At 38.6% G+C, this 26744-nt stretch overlaps 1 protein-coding gene across 1 annotated transcript; it reads right to left on the reverse strand.

The window, feature by feature from the left end:
- Nucleotides 1-15701: 15701 nt before the first annotated feature.
- Nucleotides 15702-24162, reverse strand: s100a10b (S100 calcium binding protein A10b). The gene is given in 6 exon segments (XM_062991626.1): nucleotides 15702-15956; nucleotides 16419-16568; nucleotides 16900-16921; nucleotides 23200-23354; nucleotides 23474-23623; nucleotides 24056-24162. Coding segments are annotated over 5 exon segments (627 nt in total). The 5' UTR covers nucleotides 23615-23623; nucleotides 24056-24162; the 3' UTR covers nucleotides 15702-15797.
- Between the last annotated feature and the right edge of the window lie 2582 nt (nucleotides 24163-26744).

Genomic DNA, 26744 nt, shown 5'->3' on the forward strand with positions numbered 1-26744 from the left:
AAGTACACCCCTCACATTTCTGCAAATATTTCATTATATCTTTTCATGGGACAACACTATAGACATGAAACTTGGATATAACTTAGAGTAGTCAGTGTACAGCTTGTATAGCAGTGTAGATTTACTGTCTTCTGAAAATAACTCAACACACAGCCATTAATGTCTAAATAGCTGGCAACATAAGTGAGTACACCCCACAGTGAACATGTCCAAATTGTGCCCAAATGTGTCGTTGTCCCTCCCTGGTGTCATGTGTCAAGGTCCCAGGTGTAAATGGGGAGCAGGGCTGTTAAATTTGGTGTTTTGGGTACAATTCTCTCATACTGGCCACTGGATATTCAACATGGCACCTCATGGCAAAGAACTCTCTGAGGATGTGAGAAATAGAATTGTTGCTCTCCACAAAGATGGCCTGGGCTATAAGAAGATTGCTAACACCCTGAAACTGAGCTACAGCATGGTGGCCAAGGTCATACAGCGGTTTTCCAGGACAGGTTCCACTCGGAACAGGCTTCGCCAGGGTCGACCAAAGAAGTTGAGTCCACGTGTTCGGCGTCATATCCAGAGGTTGGCTTTAAAAAATAGACACATGAGTGCTGCCAGCATTGCTGCAGAGGTTGAAGACGTGGGAGGTCAGCCTGTCAGTGCTCAGACCATACGCCGCACACTGCATCAACTCGGTCTGCATGGTCGTCATTTCAGAAGGAAGCTGACGCACAAGAAAGCCAGCAAACAGTTTGCTGAAGACAAGCAGTCCAAGAACATGGATTACTGGAATGCCCTGTGGTCTGACGAGACCAAGATAAACTTGTTTGGCTCAGATGGTGTCCAGCATGTGTGGCGGCGCCCTGGTGAGAAGTACCAAGACAACTGTATCTTGCCTACAGTCAAGCATGGTGGTGGTAGCATCATGGTCTTGGGCTGCATGAGTGTTGCTGGCACTGGGGAGCTGCGGTTCATTGAGGGAAACATGAATTCCAACATGTACTGTGACATTCTGAAACAGAGCATGATCCCCTCCCTTCGAAAACTGGGCCTCATGGCAGTTTTCCAACAGGATAACGACCCCAAACACAACCTCCAAGATGACAACTGCCTTGCTGAGGAAGCTGAAGGTAAAGGTGATGGACTAAACCCAATTGAGCACCTGTGGCGCATCCTCAAGTGGAAGGTGGAGGAGTTTAAGGTGTCTAACATCCACCAGCTCCGTGATGTCATCACGGAGGAGTGGAAGAGGATTCCAGTAGCAACCTGTGCAGCTCTGGTGAATTCCATGCCCAGGAGGGTTAAGGCAGTGATAATAATGGTGGTCACACAAAATATTGACACTTTAGGCACAATTTGGACATGTTCACTGTGGGGTGTACTCACTTATGTTGCCAGCTATTTAGACATTAATGGCTGTGTGTTGAGTTATTTTCAGAAGACAGTAAATCTACACTGCTATACAAGCTGTACACTGACTACTCTAAGTTATATCCAAGTTTCATGTCTATAGTGTTGTCCCATGAAAAGATATAATGAAATATTTGCAGAAATGTGAGGGGTGTACTCACTTTCGTGATACACTGTATATTTTCCCTTAAATTTTAAATGATAGAATAGACATTCTTGTAATAAACAATAATAAAACAATACACAGTAGTACTGTACATAAAACACACATCACATTTGAGTACAGTACGTGTGCTTTACTATACACCATAATACATTTCCTTCTTTTTATATAAAATGTATCTACCAGAAACAACCATAACTCATATTTCTCTATTATTTCTCTATTTATTTCAATAGTGTTGTATTCTGTAGGTGTAATTACACGAAAAAAAGAATACTTTACTGAGCCCAATTCCTTCTTCTCTCTCACTCACTGTCCCCGCTGTCTGATACAGTGACAGCTACTGGCAGGAGTAATTATACAACAAATGTATTTGATTTGTTCATTTTCATTTCATTTTCTCAACACTGCGCTTTCTCTGCACATACTTTGGGGACATTTTAATATTGAATTTTACAAAACAAAGAAAACATCGGAAAAACACCGTTCTCTTTCCGAATGTTCGCTCACTGTATATATATGTATATAGAGAGAGACTTGTTCGTGACGTTGCGTGTTTCGCGAATTTCGGTTCGTAATTCGAAATGTGTTTGTAGGTTAAGTTGAAACAGATCATTCATATCCCAAAATGTTCGTATGGTAAACCGTTCGTAACTTAAGGGTCGACTGTAGATGGAACAATGTGTGTAAAGTTTTGACCTCAATGTGGATGTGGAGAACAGGTTTTTAATATTACACACCCTAATTACGTTTAGAAATTCATTACATCTTTAAAGATGAAATGAGGCGCTTTAAAGGCCCAAGGTGAATTCTTCATTGGGTGTGGTGTCTATACATGGCTTAAGTGATATACTCACGTACAACCCCGAATCAGAAAAAAGTTGGGACAGCATGGAAATGCAAATAATAAAAAAAAACAGAGTTTCTTACATTTACTTTGACTTTTATTTGATTGCAGACAGGATGAACCTGAGATATTTCATGTTTTATCTGCTCAACTTCATTTAATTTATTAATAAACATCCATTCCTGCATTTTAGGCCTGCAACACATTCCAAAACAAAGTTGGGACAGTAAAGCATTTCAGTAAAGCACTTTGTAATGTCACCATTCCTTTTCACCACACTTAAAAGACGTTTTGGCACCGAGGAGACCAAGTGATTTAGTGTTTCAGCTTTTATTTTGTCTCATTCTTCCTGCAAACACATCTTAAGATGTACAACAGTACGGGGTTTGTTGAATTTTTCATTTCAAAATTCTCCACACATTCTCTATTGGGGACAGGTCAGGACTGCAGGCAGGCCAGTTCAGTCCAGTACCCGTACCCTCTTCTTCCGCAGCCATGCCTTTGTAATGTGTGCAGCATGTGGAGATCGCTGGAAAAGATGACGTCTTGAAGGCAGCATATGTTGCTCTAAGACCTCAATGTACTTTTCTGTATTAATGCTGCCATCACAGAAGTGTAAATGACCTTTGCCAAGGGCACTGACACGACCCTGTACCATGACAGACCCTGCCTCGTGAACTCGTAGCTGATAACAGTCTGGATGGTCCTTTTCGTCTTTGGTCCAGAGCTCACGCAGTCCATTTGAATGCTGATTCATCTGACCACAATACACGCTTCCACTGTGTGATGGTCCATCCTAGATGCCTTCGTGCTCAGAAAAGTTGAAGCCGCTTCTGGACATGGTTAACATAAGGCTTCTTTTTTGCACAGTAAAGTTTTAAGTGGCATTTGTGCATGTAACTGTGTATTGTAGTGCTTAACAAATGTTTATTGTGGTACAGTGGTAGCTCAGTAGTTAAGGTACTGGACTAGTAATCATGAAGTTGCTTGTTCAAGCCTTACCATTACCAAGTTGCTACTGTTGGCCCACTGAGCAAAGCTCTTAACCCCCACTTGCTCAAATTGCATTCAGTGATAATTGTAAGTCGCTTTGGATAAAAGCATCTGCTACATGCTATAAATGTTAACACAAGGCTGGAGAACCATTTTCAAAAAAGGTCTGTTGTGGCTGCACGTTTTTAAAACCAACCAAGCAGGTTGTACACGTGATTCCCTTCAGTTAATGGGAAACAACAATGCATATATTGTATCAGGTGTTGTTCCTGTTGGGCTGAAATTTATATCTGTAGCCATACCAACCATCTGTGGAGAGGACCTCCAGTGAACACACAGCACTTATTTCCATTGTTGATGGATTACACATACACACCTTCATATTATAATATGATAATCTTGCAGACAATTTTCTTCATTTGACACTACAGTATATTGCCAAAACTGTGTGAACACCCATTATAATTACTGAGTTCACCTGTTTCGTCCACACCTATTGCAAAGAGGTGAATAAGTCAATTTTAAGGCAACAGATTAAGAAGGGCCCTTTCCTGTTCCAGCACGACCGTTCCCTGTGCACAAAGCAAAGTCCATAAAGAAATGGTTTGACCTCATTGCCATTGAACACCCTTGGGATTACAATCAGTGCCTTACCTCAAAATGTTCTTATGACTGTTTACTAATAGTTCCTACAAAGAAGGGGAAGTAAAATAATAAAATGCAGATCCAGCCTATTGTCATTTGTTCACATACCTTTGGCCATAGAGTGGAACAGTTCTTTATTGTAAAATAATGAGAATTATTAATGGATAATCTTATTGTGCAGCGGAAATATAGTGTGGGTAGCAGTAGCACAGTTGGTGGAATTGGTTCTGCACTGCAACATAAGTCATGTGGAACTGGGTTTGATTCTTTTATCTGATTATTACTGTGTAAAGAGTTCTCTGCATTCTTTCTGCGTACATGTACTGCAGGTACTTTACTTACCTTGCACTTGCTAAAAACATGCATAAGAAAAAGGCTGTGCTAATTTGGATTATTGCTTTGCCCATTAATGTTTTCATGCGTGTAAGCAAGTCATGTATTATTTATAAGGATCTACCTAATTCAGGGTTGTGAAAATTGGTTACAGGCCGTGAAACGAGCCATTTCCTCTGAAATGAGCCGTCTCCCGTTTTATATTTACATTTACATTTTCGGCATTTAGCAGACGCCTTTATCCAAAGCGACTTACATTAGTTACATTATACAGTCGGAGCAATTGAGGGTTAAGGGCCTTGCTTAAGGGCTCATCAGAAGCAACCTGGCAGTGTTGGGGCTTAAACCAGCAACCTTCAGATTACTGGTCCAGTACCTTAAACACTAGGTTACAGCTTTACAATTTTATGTAAAATTTAAGGTTTGTGTTTCGATTTAACATTTTTTATTCATGTAGTGTATACAATATGATGCGCGATATGCAATATGAGGCGGTCCTAGCAATCATACGCCAATTACGTTAGTGTAACAGACTTTTCTGTGGTGTAGTGTGCTGATGTTTGATGTATGTGTTTACGTATTGAGTGCATTTTGTCCATTTGTGTGCTTCTCTACACACGTGATCATCTCTCTGTAGTTTGTGCTCAAAAGAACAAGCCAGTAAAGTATTATGCTCCCGACAATTTGTCTTTGTATAGTTTATTTCTTTCTTTATTAACTCAGCAAACTCTTAAGACGCTCATTTACACTAGCAATCGGTTAGACAAAATGATCAAGATGTCAAAGTCTAATGCAGCTAAAAGACTCAGGTAACTGAGTTTGGAAAACTCCCAACCGATTATGTAGACGCAGAGGATGGAGCGTCAAAACATGAACGAGTATTTTGGTCTTTCAGAGGGAGCTGTCAACCTAGCCTATTGTCATTTGTTCACATACCTTTGGTCATAGAGTGGAACAGTTCTTTATTGTAAAATAATGAGAATTAATAATGGATAAACACATGTAACTTATTGTGTAGCAGAAATATAGTGTGGGTAGCAGTAGCACAGTGGGTGGAATTGGTTCTGCACTGCAACATAAGTCATGTGGAACTGGGTTTGATTCTTTTATCTGATTATTACTGTGTAAAGAGTTCTCTGCATTCTTTCTGCGTACATGTACTGCAGGTACTTTACTTACCTTGCACTTGCTAAAAACATGCATAAGAAAAAGGCTGTGCTAATTTGGATTATTGCTTTGCCCATTAATGTTTTCATGCATGTAACACACGTGATCATCTCTCTGTAATCTGTGCTCAAAAGAACAAGCCAGTAAAGTATTCTGCTCCCGACAATTTGTCTATGTACAGTTTCTTTCTTTCTTTATAAACTCAGCAAACTTTAAAGACGTTCAGTTACATTAATATTAATTATTTTGTCGGTTAGTCTAAAGCAGCTTAAACACGACTTGGGTAACTGAGTTTGGAAAACTCCCAACCAATTATGTGGACGCAGAGGATGGTGTGTCAAAACGCGGGCGAGTATTTTGGTCCTTGAGAAGGAGCTATTAAGGTAGGCTGTGCTGTATATTGTAGCTTCCAATTATTCTATCATTCAGTTTATGAGTGTAATTTAATGAGTGTTGTGTAATGTGGCACTTAAAAATCCGGCCCTAGTTATATATCACTATTACTTTTGAGAGCCCATGCAGGTTGGAAATACATTTACAGTCCTTCTGTAGAACCATGACCCATAGGGGGGCTGTGAATACTGTTCTTGTGACAGCACAGTTTTGATCAGTGCATGGTTCACATCAAGAGATATTTCTCCAGAAGACACATATTTTGACCCATAATTTCAAGCAAATCTTATTTTGTCTGGTCAACTTTATTTACTTTGTTAATATAAATCAATTCCTGCATTTTAAGACAGCAAAACATCCAAAAAAAAGTTGGGACTGTAAAGCATTTACCACTTGGTAATGTTGCTATTTCCTCTTACAACACTTAACATTTAAGATGTTTTGGCACTGACGATGCCAATCAATGGAGTGTTTTATGAAGGTGTTATTTTGTCCCCTTCTTCCTGCAAACACATCTTAAAGTGTCACAGTACAGGGTTATCACATTTTTAACATTTTCCACACATTCCCAACTGGGGACAGGTCAGGACTGCAGGCAGGCCAGTGTAGTACCCGTACCCCCTTCAACAGCCATGCTTTTGTAATGTGTGCAGCATGTGGTTTTGCATTGTCTTGTTGAAAAATGCTGGACGTCCCTGGTAAATCTGTCATCTTAAAGGCAGCACATGTTTCTCTAAAACCTCAGTGCTGCCCTCACAGAAGTGTAAATGACACAGCCCCATACCATGACAGGCCCTGGCTTTTGGTCTTGTTGCTAGTAACAGTCTGGGTGGTCCTTTTTGTCTTTGGTCTGGAGCACACAGTGTCTATTTCTTCCAAAAAAGATCTGTAATACTGATTCATCTGACCACAATACAAGTTTCCACTGTGTGATGGTCAATCCCACAAGCCTCTGAGCACAAAAAAAACAGATGGTGCCTCTGGACATGGTTATCACAAGACTTTTTTGGACAGTAAAGTGGCATTTGTGAATGTAACTGTACTGTATTGCTTGACAAAGGTTTACCAAAGATGATCACAATTACCTGTTGACATCACCAAGTTTGTTTGTTTGTTTGGGTGTTTTTACCTCATGAATATCCCAGCTTTTTTAGAATGTGTTGCAGGCCTGAAATGCAGGAATGGACTTATATTAATTAACAAATCAAATAAAGTTGACCAGACAACACATAAGATATCTTGGATTCATACTGTCTGCAGGTTCATACTTAACTTTTTTAATTGCATTTCCCATACCGTCCCAACTTTTTCTGATTGGGGTTGTAAATTTTTACCAGCAAAAAATCAGGTACTCTAATACGTTCACAAATTTTAATGCAAAGAGAATCAGACAAACATTAAGCTGCAACGTCATCTGAAAAGCAGCTGTGTGTTGCTGACATCTTGTGCTTATTTGAGGAACAGGTTTACAATCATGTGGTTTTAATAAAAATAAAGAAGATTCAGGTACACGATATGGCCAAAAGTATGTGGACACTTGACCATGAGCTTGCCCTCTGCCCCCCAAAAAAGATTTAAATGTGTCTTTGGGAATTTGTACCTATTTAAATTACTGTTTTTATACACCTGTGGATGTAGCTTAAAGATCTAAACTCAATGGGTTGGTTTCACAGACAGGAATTAAGCCTAGTCCTAGACTACACAGCATTTTGAATGAAGATTCTCCATTTAAAGCAAAATGTAGTCCTGGACTAGCCTTAATCCCTGTCTGGGAAACCAACCCATAACATTTTGGTGGTATAGTGTGTGTATCAAATTCATTACTGCTGAATTTATTGGTGTTTTTGCCAGGGTGGTGTTTCATAAATAACTTTAAAAAAGACTATAAAGAATATAAAAACATAATATATAAAACAGAATAACTAAAATAAAGCATGTAATGTGAAAAAAGAATAACAGCCGCTCAGGTGGCACAGCGGTAAAACACACTAGCACACCAGAGCTGGGATTTTGAATACATTGTATCGAATCTAAGCTCTGCCATCCGGCTGGGCTGGGCGACTGCATGAACAACAACTGGCTGTCGTTCATAGGCTGGGACAAGCCGAATAGGGACTCCTTATAACTGAACAAATTGCGACCTCTGCTGGCTGGTTGATGGCATCTGCACAGGAGTCGAGAAATAATGCTGATCAGGGTGTGGCTCTCCGTGCACAAAGCTGATCGACATATGAACTCGCCTCGTGCAGGTGAAAAGATGCAGTCGGCTACTGCGCACGTGTCGGGGGGAGGGGGAAGTGTGACAGCTGACCCCCGCTCTACTCAATCGGGGCGGGGGTCATCTCCAGTGGAGAGGAAGCATAATGCAATTGGGTATAAATTGGACATGCTTACATTGGGAAAAAAGGGGAGAATATGCATAAAAAAAAGAATAACCGTATAAATAAAGACATTTCAGTGGTGGAAAATCATATAAAACTAATAAAACAGTTATTGGCTACAAATTTTGACTGCAATACCAAAACATCTTTAAAATCAAAAGGTAATAACAAGAGTATGAAAAAAAACAAGCAAAGACTGTAAAAGTAGCAAATTTAATTAAAAAATGAAGTAAAATATGTTTTTCATTTTTACTGTTATTAATACAATTGAGACATTGTTAGTTTTAACCATGAATGATTAGAATTTAGGTTCGTCATGTGTCACGAAACAGTCATGCTAAAACAGAAAGGGGTCTTCCCTCAACTCTTGGCACAAAGCTGGAAACAATTTATTTAACTGTTACCAATTATTTTGACTAAAAGACAAACATAATCATTTGGTGGGGTGTCCATATACTGTACATACGTTTATTAGAAGAAAATACAGACTGTTTTCTTTTTTTGTTTTTTATCAGTTCCTGATCAAGGATGTGAAAAAGCTTTTTGCTTAACACTGGCTTCCATCTTACCATGAAGGCTTCATTTACGGAGTGCTGCAGAAATGGTTGTCTGTCCGGCAGGTTCTCCTATCTATACACAGAACCTTTAGCACTCTTTTAGAGTGACCGTCGGGTTCTTTCCCATCTCCCTGATTAAGGCCTTTCTTGCTTAAATGCTCGATTTGGCCAGACAACCAACTCTGGAAATGTTCAAGATTGTGCAAATCTTCTTCCATTTCAAAAATAATTAAGGCTATTGTAATCCTGGGAAAACTTAAAGCCTTAGATATTGTTTTATATCCCTGTCCTGATCTATACCTTGCACATAGTTTAATCGTGGACATCCACAGGTAGTTCTTCATGTCATGACAATGCACTGTAAATTGTGGGCCCCTGTAGACCGGGTGTGTGCCTTTCCAAAGTAGGTCCAATCAGTTCAAATTGCAAATGTGGGCTTCAATTGAGGTTTAGATGCATCTCAAAAATAAATAAATGCACCTGACCACAAAGTGGAATGCTACAGCAAAGAGTCTAAATGCACTTACGATTAAGATTGTTCAACACTGATTATCTCTTTATCACGGCACCTGTTAGCGGGTGGGATATATTAGGCAGAAAGTAAACATTTATCCTCAAAGTTGATGTGTTAGAAGCAGGAAAAATGGGCTAGCGTAAGGATCTGAGCGAGTTTGTGATGGCTAGAAAACTGGGTCAGAGCATGCTAAGCCCATGCTGACCCCTGTCCACTGCCGAAAGTGCCATCAATAGGCACATGAATATCGGAACTGGACCACAAAGCAATAAAAGAAGGTGGCCCGGTCTGATGAATCACATTTTCTTTTACATCATGTGGATGGCCGGGTGCATGTGCGTCACTTACCTGGGAAACACAAGGCACCAGGATGCACTATGGGAAGAAGGCAAGCTGGCGGAGGCAGTGTGATGCTTTGGGCAGTGTTCTGCTGGGAAACCTTGGGTCCTGCCATCCATGAGTCTTTGAGTCCATGTTACTTTGACACGTACCACCTACCTAAGCATTGTTGCAGACTATGTACACCCTTTCATGGAAACTGTATTCCCTAAAGGCTGTGGCCTCTTTCAGCAGGATAATGCACCCTGCTCTTCTAAATCAGACTAATCTACCATTTATGGCACATAGAGCAAAAGTTAAAAAGCTTGTATAGTGCAGCTGTCTAATATATTAGCCCACCCAATGCCAAGTCTTGACTCTCTGCCTTGAGTCTTGGTGACACTAAACACACACTTTGCTTTTTTTTAAATGAAGTTCTTTTGGTATGATGAGGTTTTGTTTACCAATCATTAAAAAGGTGTAATTATTATTATTATTTTGCAATTTACATTCATTAATAATCTGCTGTCTTCATGGCTGGATTACTGACCGGGCCAGTGGGGCCAGCGCCCAGGGGCCCTTGAGGTCAGGGGGCCCCAGGGGGCCCTGGCCCAAAACATTTTGCGATGCCTATCAACATTTATGATACAATATATTTTTATTTCCGAGGGCCCTCCATTTTAAGGATCCTCTGACTATTAGGGACTTTGACCAGAGGGCCTCTTGGGGGCCCTAGCCATGCTTTTGGGGCCCCTAGCCATGCTTTTGGGCCCTAGCCATGCTTTTGGGCCCTAGCCATGCTTTTGGGCCCCTTATGAAAATGGATGAGGCGTTGTGGCACTGCTCTGACTTCGACTTCTGGCTATTAGGGGTCCTAGGAAAGAGGGGGGCATATTTTTAGAGGGCCCTGGTTATGAGAGCCCCTACCAAGGGGCCCTAGAGAAGAGCAGGGCAAACCATTAGAGGGCCCTTGATCACGAGGGCCCCTGCTATGGGGCCCTTGACTTCCCTAGAAGTCGTTTACCGTGGCTCCTTGACTTTCTAGGGACCTACAAATTGCCAGGCAAGCTACCATATTTCATAAGACGTTTTGTTGCAAATATGCGATTCAGGCTCTTACTTAATGTTTCTGAATTTGTATTGTTTCAAAATTATTATGTTCAATTTCTCTTAAGTGCAGAGACACAAATTAATTTAGCAATTTTGCAATTATTTAAATTTAAGACAAGCAATTTCAAGCAGTTTGAATGCATACACACACTTAACTGAGCTATTTGATGTTCTTTTCATGCCTGACAATATGTCCAACAGTGAGCTCACTTTAAAGGCTAACTCACTCGCTGCAGCATATCCTTCAGATCTGAACATGAGCCTGGCAGATGAATTGATACAATACAAATCATTCATAACAGAAAAGTCTGCCCAGGGGCCCAGACTATCCTTAATCCGTCCTTGGCTGTCTTGTATATTGCAGAAAAAAAATGGCCCAAACCAAAACTCTTTTTAATCATCCTAACAACAAATCATGATGATTATATAGTGTATTTGTGTATGAATCTCAGTTCAGCCAGTCTTCAACACTTATTTAGTTATTTAGGCACAGATTAATGCAAATTACATTGAAAAAGTAAAATGTTTTCAAAATCTAGCATTTTGTACTAATAAAAAAATCCCTGCAAGCTTCTCAACAGATTCAGTTAAGAAGGCACAGGAAGTACTAGAGAAGCATATTTTGCCGGCAGTAGACATGTCCTCACAAGCTTTTTAAGAACATCCAGTATAACGCCCTTTAATTTCAGTTACCCAGCAACAAGTCTGTTTGCACAGATTACAAATGCTCCCTTTGCACGTCATCTGAAAGCAGTTTGTGGGAGGGCATGGTGAAAAATGCCAGTATTGCATGCACATAGTTAAACATTTTGGAATAAGTACAGCTACTAGAGTTAGTAAGTTTGTAGACTAGAGCTAAACGTTCTGATTACAGGACACTGTTGGCTTTATATTGTTGGTTGGAGCACTATTCCCCTCCCAACACCGACACTGAGGTGTTTAAAAATCCCAACATTGCTGCATCTAATACTTACTCCAATACATCATTGCAGTGCTGAGAATAGTCCAAAACCCAAACCACATATGGTCAATGATTAATTGTTGGGATAATTAAAAGGAATTTGGGGTTTGGCCATTTTTGAGTATATACAGTATACACATGAGCACAAACATTTGGGCCATTATGCCTAATATGCTGCAAAACAATTCTGACCTGCCGAAACATGACCTTTACAAGACATCTGACAGAGTCTTGTGCTATTTGGTATCAGGACATTACCAGCAGGCCATTCTACTTCTGTATGTTGCAAGGTGGATCTTCCTACAGTGCATTATGTTGAATCTCTTCTGTGGGTAAACAATGCACTTAGATTTGTTGGGTCAGTCGACCTTCTTCCATTGCTCTGATGACCAGATCCAATGCCTGCATACCCATAGTGGTTGCTTTGGACAGTGGACATGGGAATTTTCACTGGTCTGTGACTGTGCAGCCTCATACACAGAAGGATTTGATGCATGCCATGTTGTAACCCACTCACTTGATTACCAGTATTAAAATGATTGAAAAATATAATTCTTATTCCAAAGAAACTGACACATTAACAATATTTCAAAAGTAGTAAAACTAATTTTGTTTTCAGCTGCCCGGCACAAAGAGGGAGCCGCCCTAAACTCCAGCCCAACATTCTCAGAGTTGCCGCTCCCCTTTTGCTTCTCTTACTGTCTCATAATCATTTATCATTCACTATAGTTAAAGGTGGGGCCTGTACTTGCAAAAATAAATTATATGCTTATATAAATAAATTGCAAAAAAATTATTATGTATTGAGTTTGTGCCAACAGTTTGGGGCAGGCTCTATTCTATTCAGCACACCAGTGCCCCTGTTCAGAAAAAAGGTTTATAAAGACATGGTTTGACCAGTGAACTACACAAAATCCCAGACCTTGTGGAATATCCCATTTTATGCACCTCTTAGAAATGGGTGTGCCCGAAACATCTGAACCTATTTACTAGGGGTGTCCACATACTTTTGGCCATATTGTGTAACTACTGCTTCTGATTAGAAATGTATTGCCATCAGACTGATAGGCAATGATGGTTTTGGACTTGGTTTATTTTTAATTTGGCAATTTAGTTTGACTAGGCAACAACGGAAATCCTGTTTCTATGTTGTGATGAATCATGACTAGCAACAGGTCTAACATATGAAACTTCACATCTACATTCAAATAAAGAGGATGGCAAAACTCATGGGCTAAGAAAGTAATACATACAGTATAAAATTAAATCTCTAAAAGTAGCATTGTACTGTACTGTCTTTATACACCTAATATAGAGAACTTTATTTACAGGTTTCCTAATGCACCTAATATACCCATTGCACTGTAAAGTCCAGAACTTACAGCATACTTTATCACAGACTGGACTGAACAATGAAAAACTATTTTTTGCATTTAATTTTGTGTTTGTATGATTTGTGTAAATCCTATTTATTTAAAGTACCCTCCATGCCACCCAGCTGAGTCTGGTTCCTCTCAAGGTTTCTTCCTGTAATTTTAAGGGAGCTTGCCTTGCCACTGTTGCCCTCGACTTGCTTAATAGGGTTTTTTTGTCTGTTGGTCCTGGATTCTGTAAAGTTGCTTTGAGACAATGTTCATTGTAAAAAGCGCTATATAAATAAATTTGACTTGACTAAAGTTCGTCCTAAAAACAGACAAATAAAAAAGAACACTCCTGATAAATAGGGTAAGATTTTAACTCGGGTGCTAACAAGGTAACCTACAGCATTAGATTGTGTTTAACTTCCACCATTATTAATTATTAGATGTTAGCCATTTAGCAAGGCTTTCATTAGCATGATTAGCAGGCGCTTATATGCTTGTGTGCTTTTTTTCACCCTCAAGCTAAAGTTAAATTGACAGGATTAACGAAGCAAGTTTCACTTTGCTCATATTTAACAACACACTATTTAACTTATCATTTTGATATGTTGTTCAAAAGTGTTTGGACTCCTGGTTTTACTGGGTAGTTAAGGGCAACAGCAAAAATTAACCACCAGGCTAAATGTTTGACCCGAATGCAATGCATGAACAAATTCAGAAAACAGGGGTCACATACACAAAATGCCTTTTCTTTAAAAGTAATCATTTTATTAATTAAAGCGAAAAAATCAATACATTGTATGTGTGCTCTAAAGGCAGGATTCTTCTGCCTTCGAATCGTGCTCAGACGAATCAAACGCCTACACGCGAACGAGCGGGGTGAAACGACTCGGTTCGCGAGTCAAATGAAACAAAAAACCAGCCTAAAAGAAGCCATGAGGTGAGATCGCTAGGTGGCACTGCGACCGGGACCAGTATGTTAGTAGTGGATTGGTCCACTAACACCCAGACACACGATTACAAACCCCAGTTCCTTTCTCTTAACTCTAACTACAAAACAGGAAAAAGGAATTGGTCGGAGAGTCGTTTCATTAAATCGACTCTGGGAGTCGCTTAGAAGAATGTGAATCGACAATAGATTTCAATATAAATTTACTTAAGTTTTAATGAAGAAAGCGCTTTAATTATGTGAATAATGTAACACACCACCGGCCTTCTGTCTAACCAGCTGTGTAAAGTGCAAACCAGTAACTCTGTTCTTTGCTTAAATATCACCAGTCAGCTGTGACTAATTAGCTGACTAGTACAATTTGTTACACCTGACCATGAGCTTGTTAGACATCCCAATTCAAAAACAAATGGTATTAAAATTGAGTGATATCTATGTGATCTTTTTAGCTATATCAATAGAAGTTTTATCACAACACTTTGAAATATGTCTGTGGGAATTTGTGCTTAGTCAGTCAAAAGACAATTTGATCAAGAAAGTCTCAATTGATGATCCAGTTCATATTTATACACTCACACATATGCAAGTCACCCATTCAGTGGGCACTGATACACCCTGATACCATAAAAAAATGTTGGCTTTTGCACCTTCTGCTGATTTACTCTTACATGGATGGTCCATTCATCTTTGGCTTGGAGAACATAATGTCATCTTCTCAAAAATAGGTTAAACTGTGGACTCATCTGACCACACATTTACACTGTCTTTGGTCCACCTAAGTTGAGCTCAGGCCCAGAAAACTTATGAATTTCTGTATAGACTGATGTATGGCTTACTGTTTGCATTTCTTGATGGTGGTGGACTGTGTTAAGTGACAACAGTTATTACAGTAGTATTATATTTATCACAGTAGAATTAAAGATTCTCCAGCAATGCTGAAGGCTTGAAGGTCACACACATTCAGCAATGGTTTTCAGCCTTGCCCTACACTGAATGAGATCTCTATGGAATCTTTTCACAATATTACGTATGGTAGATGGTGGAAAAACCTGTGCTTTGTGAAAATGTGTGATTTGGATCATTGTCCTGATGAATAATTTAGCCATGACTCAATGTAAGCTTCTTGTCTGATTTATTATCTGCTGGTACTTGATGAAGTCGATGATAGCATGTATCAGAACATGTTGTGGGCACAGGCTCATAAACAAGATCATAATCCTTAACTGTTATATGCTATACATTTTAATTGGATCGTTTTTACATTGGTTTGGATATCAGAATATTATTCAACTTCATAGTTAAATATAAATAAACAAGGATGTGTTTACCTCTAAAAAAGTTTACCAGGTTTTGCGGAGGTACAAAATGTACCTCAACATAATCATTCATTAGCCAATTAAAAATTAGTGCTTTATTTATTTCAGTAAAAAATTAATAAGAAAAGTTTATCAGGATTTCTGGCTGTGTCTCAATCCACATCATTGAAACCTTGCTCCCTAAGATACCAGTCACACCCATTAATAGGCAGATTCCGATGTATAAGATCATATACGTAAAAAAAACTGCTCAGTATAATAATAAAATAAGCGTAACACACACACACAAACACACACATTGTGGTTTTCAGTTGCGTTTATTAAAAGTAATTTATAAAATTACTCAGTCGAAAATATTTTCTTTCTTGTTCCCTCATTTCTTTCCTTCCTGCTTTTACTTCTTTGCTGCTTTCAGATGCATCTGGAAACACTGTTCGCAAGCGATGGACAGGCCGACCACGAGGGACACAAACTCCTCAAAGCTTACTTCTCCGTCTCCATTGGTGTCTAGATCCTTCATGATTTTGTCTACTGTAGCAGGGTCTTTCTGGGACTGCAGAGAAAAAGATGGAAAATGTGTTATGGGGCAAGTATAAAGCATTAGTAGAGTAAAGAGCAAAAATAAATCATATGGCCAAGGTCACCAAACCATTAGTTTGTTTGACACCTCTGGCTTTAATATAAAGCTGACCTTCCACTGCAATTTTTACAGCTTCCACTTTTCTGGAAAGAGTCTGTATGTGGAAATTTGTCAAAAACACTTGTGTTCTATGTTCTAATTCATTTTAAAGGTGTTGAGTGGGGTTGAGGTCAAGGTTCTGAGCAAATCATGACTATATTATTATAAAATTATTTTAATACCTGTTAGCAATTTATCATTAAATGGAGTGTCCACATACTTCTGTTCATGTACTGTATGTCAGCCAGAGGTCAGAATAGAGGAGTTTAGATGAAGGGAGGGAGAGCGTGTTACAATAAGAAGGAGAAGTGAAAGGGGGAAGAGAAACAGCAGTACCTTAAGAAAGCTGGACAACTCTGTCTCCATAAGCATCCTGAGCTCTCTGCGACTCAGCGTGCTGCTGCTCCCCTCTTTTCCTGCATAACGGTGGAACACCGTGATCAGCGTTTCCATGGCTCTTTCCAAGTCAGATGGCATGGTGACTCACTGCAAACAAAAACGCATATCCATTTTACAATGCCTGCTCTTCCCTGCTAAAACATACAAATCCTACCCTACATAATCACATTTTTGCCCCAACAAGTATAGCTGTCACAATCATCACATTCTTTTTCACTGACTCTGAAAAGGACTGGTGTTGCAATGTTTGCTAGAGGACTGTGGGCCAAGTATGAGTAACACAGAACTGCATTTGTACTAACATAATTTAGAAAAAGGTATTGCCAAAGTGCTACACCGCTTAGCAAAATAAATCTTCATATACCAGGGTTTGACATATTGGGCATTCTTTGGTCAGTTTTAATTCCACATCACTGACCATAAACCAGTTTAAAACTGGCCTGCGAACAACAGAATATATAAAAATAAATAAGGGCAACAGAGAAAGAAGCAAAAAAGCAAAAGCCATTGTTGGGCAGCAAACAACATATACTCAGTTTACCCAATTAAGTAACTATATAAAGTCAAATATTAGAGCACTTTAGGTTTTACTAGCAGAGGTAAACTAATGTGTGGTGTTAAACTGGAGTTGGAATTTCCCTTCAACACACACCCATTAAATTCATTCACACTTACAAAAAACAGCAATGAGACGTCACAGATTCTGAGTTTCGTAATGCCCTGCAGCTTTCAATAGGGGACAGGTTTGGAATGCAGGTAGACTTTAAAAGATTACCTGTTATTTGTAAAAGACTATTTTCATTTAAGTTATACCTACTGTCCAAACTGTTTTCATTTTCAACTGGGTTTGTACGTGAGTCAACAAAGTCTACTGAGCCATAAACTGAAATCAATCATTGATAAGGTACTCTTAAGCACTATGATTATACTATGAAAACAAAAGTGAAAAGGTGAACTGTAGTATGTAATGTTGAGAATAAACTCAACAGTACAAATGTTTAATGGTTTAGCACACATCTTAAATAATGTCAAATTCTGTACAACAGGCCAGTAATTATTTATTTCTTACTTATAATTATATACATTATAAGCTACACCGATCAGCCACAACATTAAAACCACCTCCTTGTTTCTACACTCAATGTCCATTTTATCAGCTCCACTTACCATATAGAAGCACTTTGTAGTTCTACAATTACTGACTGTAGTCCATCTGTTTCTCTGCATGCTTTGTTAGCCCCCTTGCATGCTGTTCTTCAATGGTCGGGATTCTCACAGGACCACCACAGAGTAGGTATTATTTGCAGTGACAATGACATGGTGGTGGTGTGTTAGTGTGTGTTGTGCTGGTATGAGTGGAGTTTTTAAACACCTCACTGTCACTGCTGGACTGAGAATAGTCCACCAACCAAAAATATCCAGCCAACAGCTCCCCATGGGCAGCGTCCTGTGACCACTGATGAAGGATTGAAGATGACCAACTCAAACAGCAGCAATAGATGAGCAATGAGTCTCTGACTTTACATCTACAAGTCAGTAATTATAGAACTTCAAAGTGCTTTTATATGGTAAGTGGAGCTGATAAAATGAACAGTAAGTGTAGAAACAAGGAGGTGGTTTTAATGTTACACTGTCGTCGAAAGTATTTCAACTCATTGTTCTTACCTCCAAGAGCCACACCCATTGCTAAACGGTGCATGAAACGTTATACGTTAAACGGTGCAATAGAAATCATTTCTATTCTATTCTATTTCTAAGTCTCTGTTTTAGTTGCAACTGAACAATGGTAGCTGTAGTAAACTATAATATGGGCTGAATTTTTTGCAGCACACATTTGAATTGGATGTCCAACAATCGTATGGTCATGTGTTCATATATTTTTTGCCACATAGTGTACAAGCAGTCATTTTAATAAATATTGGGTCAGTCTGAATCCCTCTTTTATAGTGCAAATAGTAAAAGTGAGTTGAGAAATGTGTGTGTGTGTGTGTGTGTGTAAGTGAGTGTGTGTAAGTGAGTGTGTATGTGGAGGGAGGGCGGATGCACTGAACCCAAAAGAAGTGTTGGTAGTGAAAAACGATACTTTTTTCAGAGTATTGAAATGAAAAATCGAAGGTAACTGTTTAAAGAAGCTGTAAAATCCTGTAAACTGTAAAAGTACTACGGTAATGAAGTGTGCATTGTTTATTCACCTCTGTAATATAGAAACAGTGATTTCAGGTGAAGGCTTAATACAATCTGCCTGTAAGTATTAATCAGGAAATAAAAGAAACGATTTAAGACGAAGTTCTAAGTAACAGTTGGTGGTAAAAAAGAATATTAGTTATAAAAACCGAACATTACCTTTTGGCAGACGGAGATGAGCTTTGTAAAGACTGTAGAGTGTTCTGGCTGGTACAGAAAACTAAAACGTCTAGCACAAAGCTTTTATAGACAACCACCGCCCGAGCGGAATTTGGGTGCGTAGGCACAGCTTTACCTTTAAGAGTCATTTAACTGAATCGAATCGTTTTTAGAGTCGATCAAAGTTAAATGATTCACCTCTCAGTCGCCGAATCTGATAACACTGAACTTTCATTCGTTCGTTCACTGTCTGTTTTACCACAGCTTTATCTTATTCAGGATCGCGGTGGGTCCAATTTACTGGGGGAAGATAGGAAACACCCTGGTCAGTCCATCACAGCACAAACACACAGGCACACACACACACTCTCTCTCTCTCACACACACACACACACACACACACACACTCACACAACTAGGGCAGTTTTGTATCTCCAGTTAACTTGACTTCATGTCTTTGGACCCACACAGACATGGAGAGAACATGCAAACTCCACACAGAAATAACCTGGACTGCTCTACTTGGGCATTTACATTTTCGGCATTTAGCAGACTCTTTTATCCAAAACGACTTACAGTTGTGACAGTATACAATCTAAGCAATTGAGCGTTAGGGGCCTTGCTCAGGGGCCCAACAGTGGCGACCTGGCAGTGGTGAGGCTTGAACCGGTAAAATTCTGTTTACTGGACCAGTACCTTAACCACTAGGCTACAGATGCCCTAAGCGACAAAGATCCAGGATCTCCCTGCTGTGAGGTGACAGTGCTACCTACCAAGCCATTGTGCCCCAAAACACTGAGCAGACACTTTTAATCAGTGTGTCTACACCTGGCGTGTTTTACCACCAGGTGGAGCAGTAAATAATGATTTTGAATAAATATATCGGACAGGGCACCAATCAGGCGTAAGGCACATCCACATAACCAATGTTTATTCCTCAACCCAGAGAAAGTCTTGATGTAAAATGTGCAATATAATTTTTTGTAAATGTAGGATTAATATTGTCAACTGTGTTAGTACTCTAAAACCAATGCTTCTTCCATAATCACCCAATTTATTTTATGGCAGATGTCTACCTAGCAAAAGCTTTCAAATGTTTGACCACCCCTAAGCATTATGTTGTTAACAGGCTGATGTGTTAGGTTAACTAAATCTGAATCACTTGTTCAGGATGAAGTCACTATTGGCCATGTGTACTTTTTAGCTACTTACTGAGGAATGTTTAATTTTAGTAAGCATTTAGTGGTTAATAACTAAGAAACCTTAGCCTTAGGCTGGTAATCAGTAACCAAGGTAATGTTTAATTAGCAATAAAATAGTTAGCATTCAGTAGGTTGTTACTGAGGAAAATTGTATTTAGCAATAGTAACTGAGAAATATTGTATTGGCACCAGGTGGTGCAGTGGGATATTCCGCTAGCACACCAGCGCCAAGATTCTGAACTCCTCGGTTTGAAACCACCAGTCGGCTGGGAACCATCTAGCAAGCATAATTTGCAGGGTCTGCAGCAGACACGTTTCGGCTAGGGCAGGATGACTGGACTATGTGGGTGGGGTCTTCACTTTTCATAATTTAGGATTTTAATATTTAAAAAAGAAAATATATAAGAAACATAAGTACTCATCTCACATTTGACAGAAATATTCTGTGGCCAGTGATTCAAATGTGAAACAAGCTAGAATAGCATTCCACAATGTTATGACATCATAACTACAGCCAAATTTTAATAAAATGATCTTAAAACTGTTTTGTTATGGTACTTTGTTTCTCCTTGTTTTATATCACAATGCTGAGAGAGAATAACATGATTACAAATCACACAGTGTAATTCGGGTCAGATCATGCATGGATACTACAGAATCATGAATAGGGTTTTTGTTATTGAGCAACAAATTTGGAGATGATTAATTTCTTCCATAATCACCCAATTTATTTTATGGCAGATGTCTACCTAGCAAAAGCTTTCAAATGTTTGACCACCCCTAAGCATTATGTTGTTAACAGGCTGATGTGTTAGGTTAACTAAATCTGAATCACTTGTTCAGGATGAAGTCACTATTGGCCTTGTGTACTTTTTAGCTACTTACTGAGGAATGTTTAATTTTAGTAAGCATTTAGTGGTTAATAACTAAGAAACCTTAGCCTTAGGCTGGTAATTAGTAACCAAGGTAATGTTTAATTAGCAATAAAATAGTTAGCATTCAGTAGGTTGTTACTGAGGAAAATTGTATTTAGCAATAGTAACTGAGAAATATTTTATTGGCACCAGGTGGTGCAGTGGGATATTCCGCTAGCACACCAGCGCCAAGATTCTGAACTCCTCGGTTTGAAAATACCAGTCGGCTGGGAACCATCTAGCAAGCATAATTTGCAGGGTCTGCAGCAGACACGTTTCGGCTAGGGCAGGATGACTGGACTATGTGGGTGGGGTCTTCACTTTGTAGCTAATTACAGGGAATTTTGTTACTTTTTGGTAGCTAATTACAGGGAATTTTGTTACTTTTTGGTAGCTAATTATTGTGGACATTTTAGTTGCTTGTAACAGAGAAAGTTTGCTTGTGACATGTAAATCTTTATCCTTTATAATTTTGGAGATAGATTATACTGTATACTACACTGCAATTGCAATTTGACAAGTTTTTAGACACATTTATCCACTTACCATGCACCTTTTAGGATAACTGTACTCATGGGTTGGCCTTCCTTTGCTCTCAAAAAATGTTGTGCATTCTGAGAGACAGACTTTCTGTCAGTTTGAACCAGTCTGGCCATTCCTCACTGACATCTTATTAACAAGACACTCTGTCAACAGAACTCCAGTGGATGTTTTTCACTATTCTTTAGAATTTTTTTTTTTAGAAATACTCAAACCAGCTCATGCCACGCTTAAACACCCAAGGAACTACAGGTTTTGCTTACCTTAAATGTCATAATTTAGGATTTTAATATTTAAAAAAGAAAATATATAAGAAACATAAGTACTCATCTCACATTTGACAGAAATATTCTGTGGCCAGTGATTCAAATGTGAAACAAGCTAAAATAGCATTCCACAATGTTATGACATCATAACTACAGTCAAATTTTAATAAAATGATCTTAAAACTGTTTTGTTATGGTACTTTGTTTCTCCTTGTTTTATATCACAATGCTGAGAGAGAATAACATGATTACAAATCACACAGTGTAATTCGGGTCAGATCATGCATGGATACTACAGAATCATGAATAGGGTTTTTGTTATTGAGCAACAAATTTGGAGATGATTAATTTCTTAGTGCACTTTGGCGACCTCACTAGTCTCCAACGTGTAAAGTCACCATTTGCATCTTTGCAACTGTGCAGATGCATCGACCAGACATCTATTACATTTGCAGCAGCAAACCAGTGAAGCCTCATTGAGCCTTTACTTCCTCAGACAAGGCCTACCGTGACTGAAAAGTGGCCAGCCAGGACAGTGTAAACACCTAGACGTGATTTTGAGTTAGTGTATTAAACTGCTGTGACACAGAATTAGTTTTCTTGTACAACCCTAATTCCACTAAAGCTAGGACAGTGACATGCAAATAAAATGTAAAGCAATGATTTGTAAACTGTCTTTTACATGCTTTTAATTAAAAACAGCACATGTTTTTTTAATGGTTTACATCATTAACTTTAACAAGTGCAGATCACACATTTAACTGTAGTTAATGAAGAGTGACTAAGGGAAGAGAACTCTGAGGAGAATACCCTCCCCCCATAAATTTATTTAATTAGAGCAACGAAAATAGAGAGAATGCCAGTACAATGGTTCGAAGAGGAGAAAAGGGCATGATAGGTAAATATATAGACAGTCAAATAGGAGTTGGGAGGAGCTTCCAGCCGTGTGCCAAACTCCATTTGTTGATTTTTGTAAATACAAGACGAATTCTTATTTATTGCCTACAACATGTTCTGAGGATTGTTTAATAAAAGGAACATTAATAAATGGCTCAGTTGGGATAGGCTCCGGCATCCCCGTGACCCTAATTGGATAAGCGGATAAAGAAAATGAATGCATGAATGAATGACTCCATTGCTGATATAAATTACATACGATGCTCTATCATGTCTGTATCATCCCAGTACTATATCGACTTTTCAATTTATCCTAAAGCTGTTCAGTGGAGTTCATGTCAGAACACTGGAGTTCCACCAGCCCAAAATTCCTTTATGGGTGGATTCCAATGCATTACATCATGTAACAGATTAAAAAGGCTAACTTACTGCTCAGAATGATTAGTATAATAAAAAAAGTAAAAAAGACACAGATTGTGTTTTGCAGTTGTGTTTATTAAATCTCATTTATAAAGTGACTTAGTAAAAAATTTTCTCTTCTTCCGTTTGCCTTTACTTCTTTCCTGCTTTCAGATGCGTCTGGTAACACTGTTCGCAAGCGATGGACAGGCCGACCACGAGGGACACAAACTCCTCAAAGCTTACTTCTCCATCTCTGTTGGTGTCTAGATCCTTCATGATTTTGTCCACTGTAGCAGGATCCTTCTGGGACTGCAGAAAGCAAGATGGATAATGCATTTATGAGCAAGTAAAATGCATGGATGTTTTAAAGCACAGAGACAGGTTTGCAGAGTGATGTGAGAAAACATTCTTGAGTAAAAAGTAAGTACCTTAAGAAAGCTGGACAACTCTGCCTCCATAAGAGTCTTAAGCTCTCCTCGGCTCAGTGTAGTGCTGTTGCCTTCTCTTTTTGCATAAGTGTGGAACACCACAATGAGTGTTTCCATAGCTTTTTCCAAGTCAGATGGCATGGTGACTCACTGTAAACACACAATGAACAGTTATTCATCAATGTCAGTTCTTTCTAAATATCCCATAAACACATATGTTTGATTTAGACTGACTTTCTCTCACACGTACACACTCATATTGCATAACCTGGTTTTGCCCCAACAAGTATAGCTGTAAACTATAGTATATAAGTGGTGAAACATGATTTAATTTTTAAACGAGCCTAAGTAATTATGTAAAACAGATATAAAATAATGTTAAATAGATACATTATACAGTAATTAAATATGCATAGTTGATTAATGTTTATCCACACCAAAGGTAAACAATATAAAAACACATCATTTCAGGTGGAGGCTCAGTAAACCCTGCCCTAAGTATTTGGAACGTACCAGAAGGAGAGATTCAATCTAAAATGCCTGGTGGTAAATAACAATAGTTGTTATATAAGCAAAACCTACCTTTTGATGCACGGAGCTGAACTTTATAAGAAGAGTGGGCTGGGTGGCGTAGGAAAACTGAACAAGCCAGCACAAATGGTTTTATAGAGAGCCACCGCCCGGAATGTGGGCGTGAAAGCACTGCTGTATCATTAAGAGTCATATTATTGATTCGATTCTTTCTGCCACTGTTTTTAGAGAATCGAGCTTTTATGATTCACCACTGAGTGGCTCCCAGAAACACTGAGCAGTGTCATGTAATACAAATACAAATGTAAATATGTGCAGACGACATTAACTAATAATATTAGACTTCTTATTTCTATAAATACTCATCTTTTTTGGAGATATCTGAATGTGTTTCATTTGCGTATACACTTGAGTAAAAATGATTCCCTGAGTAAAATCCACATCGAATAATTAATTAATTAATTAATTAATAAGCAAATTAATGCGAATAATTTTATAGTTCCAGATGTACGTATAAAATAGTACAGCACACCATTAAAAATACATTAAAATAACAGCATAAAACATCTAACCCTTAGGCCATCGATTCAGCAGTCTTTTAAAAGAGTCGTTTAAAAAGAACGATTCGTTAGTGATTCTCCCGTTACTTCACTAATCAAAAAAATGCATTGAATCACAGTATTCAGTAATTTACTGTATATTTTTACATTTCTATTTATACTATATAGTTAATCAGTATCAGTGTGGGGTGTATAGGGAACAACTCCACATGAATGCCAATGATTTTTTTTATAGGATATAAAATGGAATAGTAAAACAATGCACTTACACATGATTTAAAAAATGCATCCAAACTAGCTTTATTTATTTCAGCCCAAATACGTCGCCAACTGCATTGATTATAATCACTAACAAAAAGTGGAAAGCCTTGTCACAAAGGTTAATGACATTAATTTTGTTCTTTTTGCTGATAACAGTCTAGATGGTCCTTTTCATCTTTGGTCCGGATCACACGGCATCCCTTTTTTTTCCAAAAAAGACCTGGAATGTTGATTCATCTGACCACAATACACGTTTCCACTGTGCGATGGTCCGTCCTAGATGCCTCCGAGCCCAGAGAAGTCGATGCCGCTTTTAGACATGGTTAACATAAGGCTTCTTTTTTGCACAGTAAAGTTTTAAATGGTATTTGTGCATGTAACTCTGTATTGTAGTGCTTGACAAAGGTTTGCCAAAGTAATTCCTTGCCCATGTGGTTATATCAGCTATTGCTGAGTGGTGGTTTTGATGCAGTGCCGTCTGAGGGATCAAAGGTCATGGGCGTTCAGCTTAAGCTTGTGCCCTTGGCCTTCCTTGAATCGTTTAATGATATGCACTGTAGAGGGAGAAATATGCAATTCGTTTCCAATCTTTCTTTGAGGTACATTGTTTTTAAAAATTTTCTCACACATTTGTTGACAAACTGGAGATCCTCTGTCTATCTTTGCTCATCAAAGACTCAGCTTTTACTGGATGCTGCTTTTGTACCAAACCATGATTACAATCACCTGTTTGGAATCACATCATTATTTAGTTTTTTCACCTCATTACTAGCCCTAAATTGCCCCCATCCCAACCTTTTTTGGAATGTGAAACCTTTTTGCAGGCCTGAAACGCAGGAATGGAGGAATATTAACAAATGAAATTAAGTTAAACAGACAAAACATGAAATATCTTGGGTTTAAACTGTCTGCAAAATCAAACATCAAATAAAAGTTAAAGTAAATGTAAGGAACACTGCATTTTTATTTTATTTGCATTTTCCATACTGTCCCAACTTTTTCTGATTTGGGGTTGTACATACCAAATGTATTAGCTTAGTTTCTGTATTCATATTTCTGACCCTCAAGTTGTATAAAAGGCAGCAAATGTGCAAATGTTTCTTTGGATAAGATACAATCATACACTTACAGAACACAAAAAGAACAGTTGCAAAAATAATAATAAACTGATAAACTGATAAAATACACTGTATGACCAAAAGTATGTTGACACCTAACCATGAGCTTGTTGAATATTCTATTCCAAAACCATGGGCAATAATATGGTGTTGTTTTCCACCCCTTTGTGGCTAAGTCATCCTCTACATTCCACATTCCACAAGATTTTAACCCTAAAATCTGTGCAAGCTACAACAGTTTGTTCCACATCAAACTTGTCAGACAATGTCTTGGACCTTGCTTTGTGCAAAGGGCCTTGTCATGCTGGAACAGGAAAAGGCCTTTTCCAAACTGTTGCCATATAGAACTATATACGTGCTGTTATATAATTGTTTTTTAATATCTGCTTGTTTCCATTGAATGTGTCTAAAACTTTTGAAATTCATTACTTGGAGGGGTCTCCACATACTTTTGGCCATATTTGAAGTACATTTTCCCTACAAGGTACTTTTGACCTCAGTTGTATTAAAGCCTGGTATATTATATCATTGTCATTAAGATAAAAAGTAATACATGTTTTATAGTAGCATTTCTAAACTGGGGTAACATGGAGAAAAAACCCCCAAATGATCGAGTCTCTGTTTTTCATTATTTAAACAATGCTGGCAATGCTTTGTGGACAAGGCCAGACAACACTGAAAAAACAACAATTATAATAGACCAATCAAAACATTACTAATAATACAACACATGAGAGGTTTAGTGATCAGGGTGGAGTCTGTTTGACCCTCCACCCCGTTCTCGCTCCTCTCTTTTTTCCC

The sequence above is a fragment of the Trichomycterus rosablanca genome, chromosome 3 (assembly GCF_030014385.1).
Source record: "Trichomycterus rosablanca isolate fTriRos1 chromosome 3, fTriRos1.hap1, whole genome shotgun sequence".
Lineage (NCBI taxonomy): Eukaryota > Metazoa > Chordata > Actinopteri > Siluriformes > Trichomycteridae > Trichomycterus > Trichomycterus rosablanca.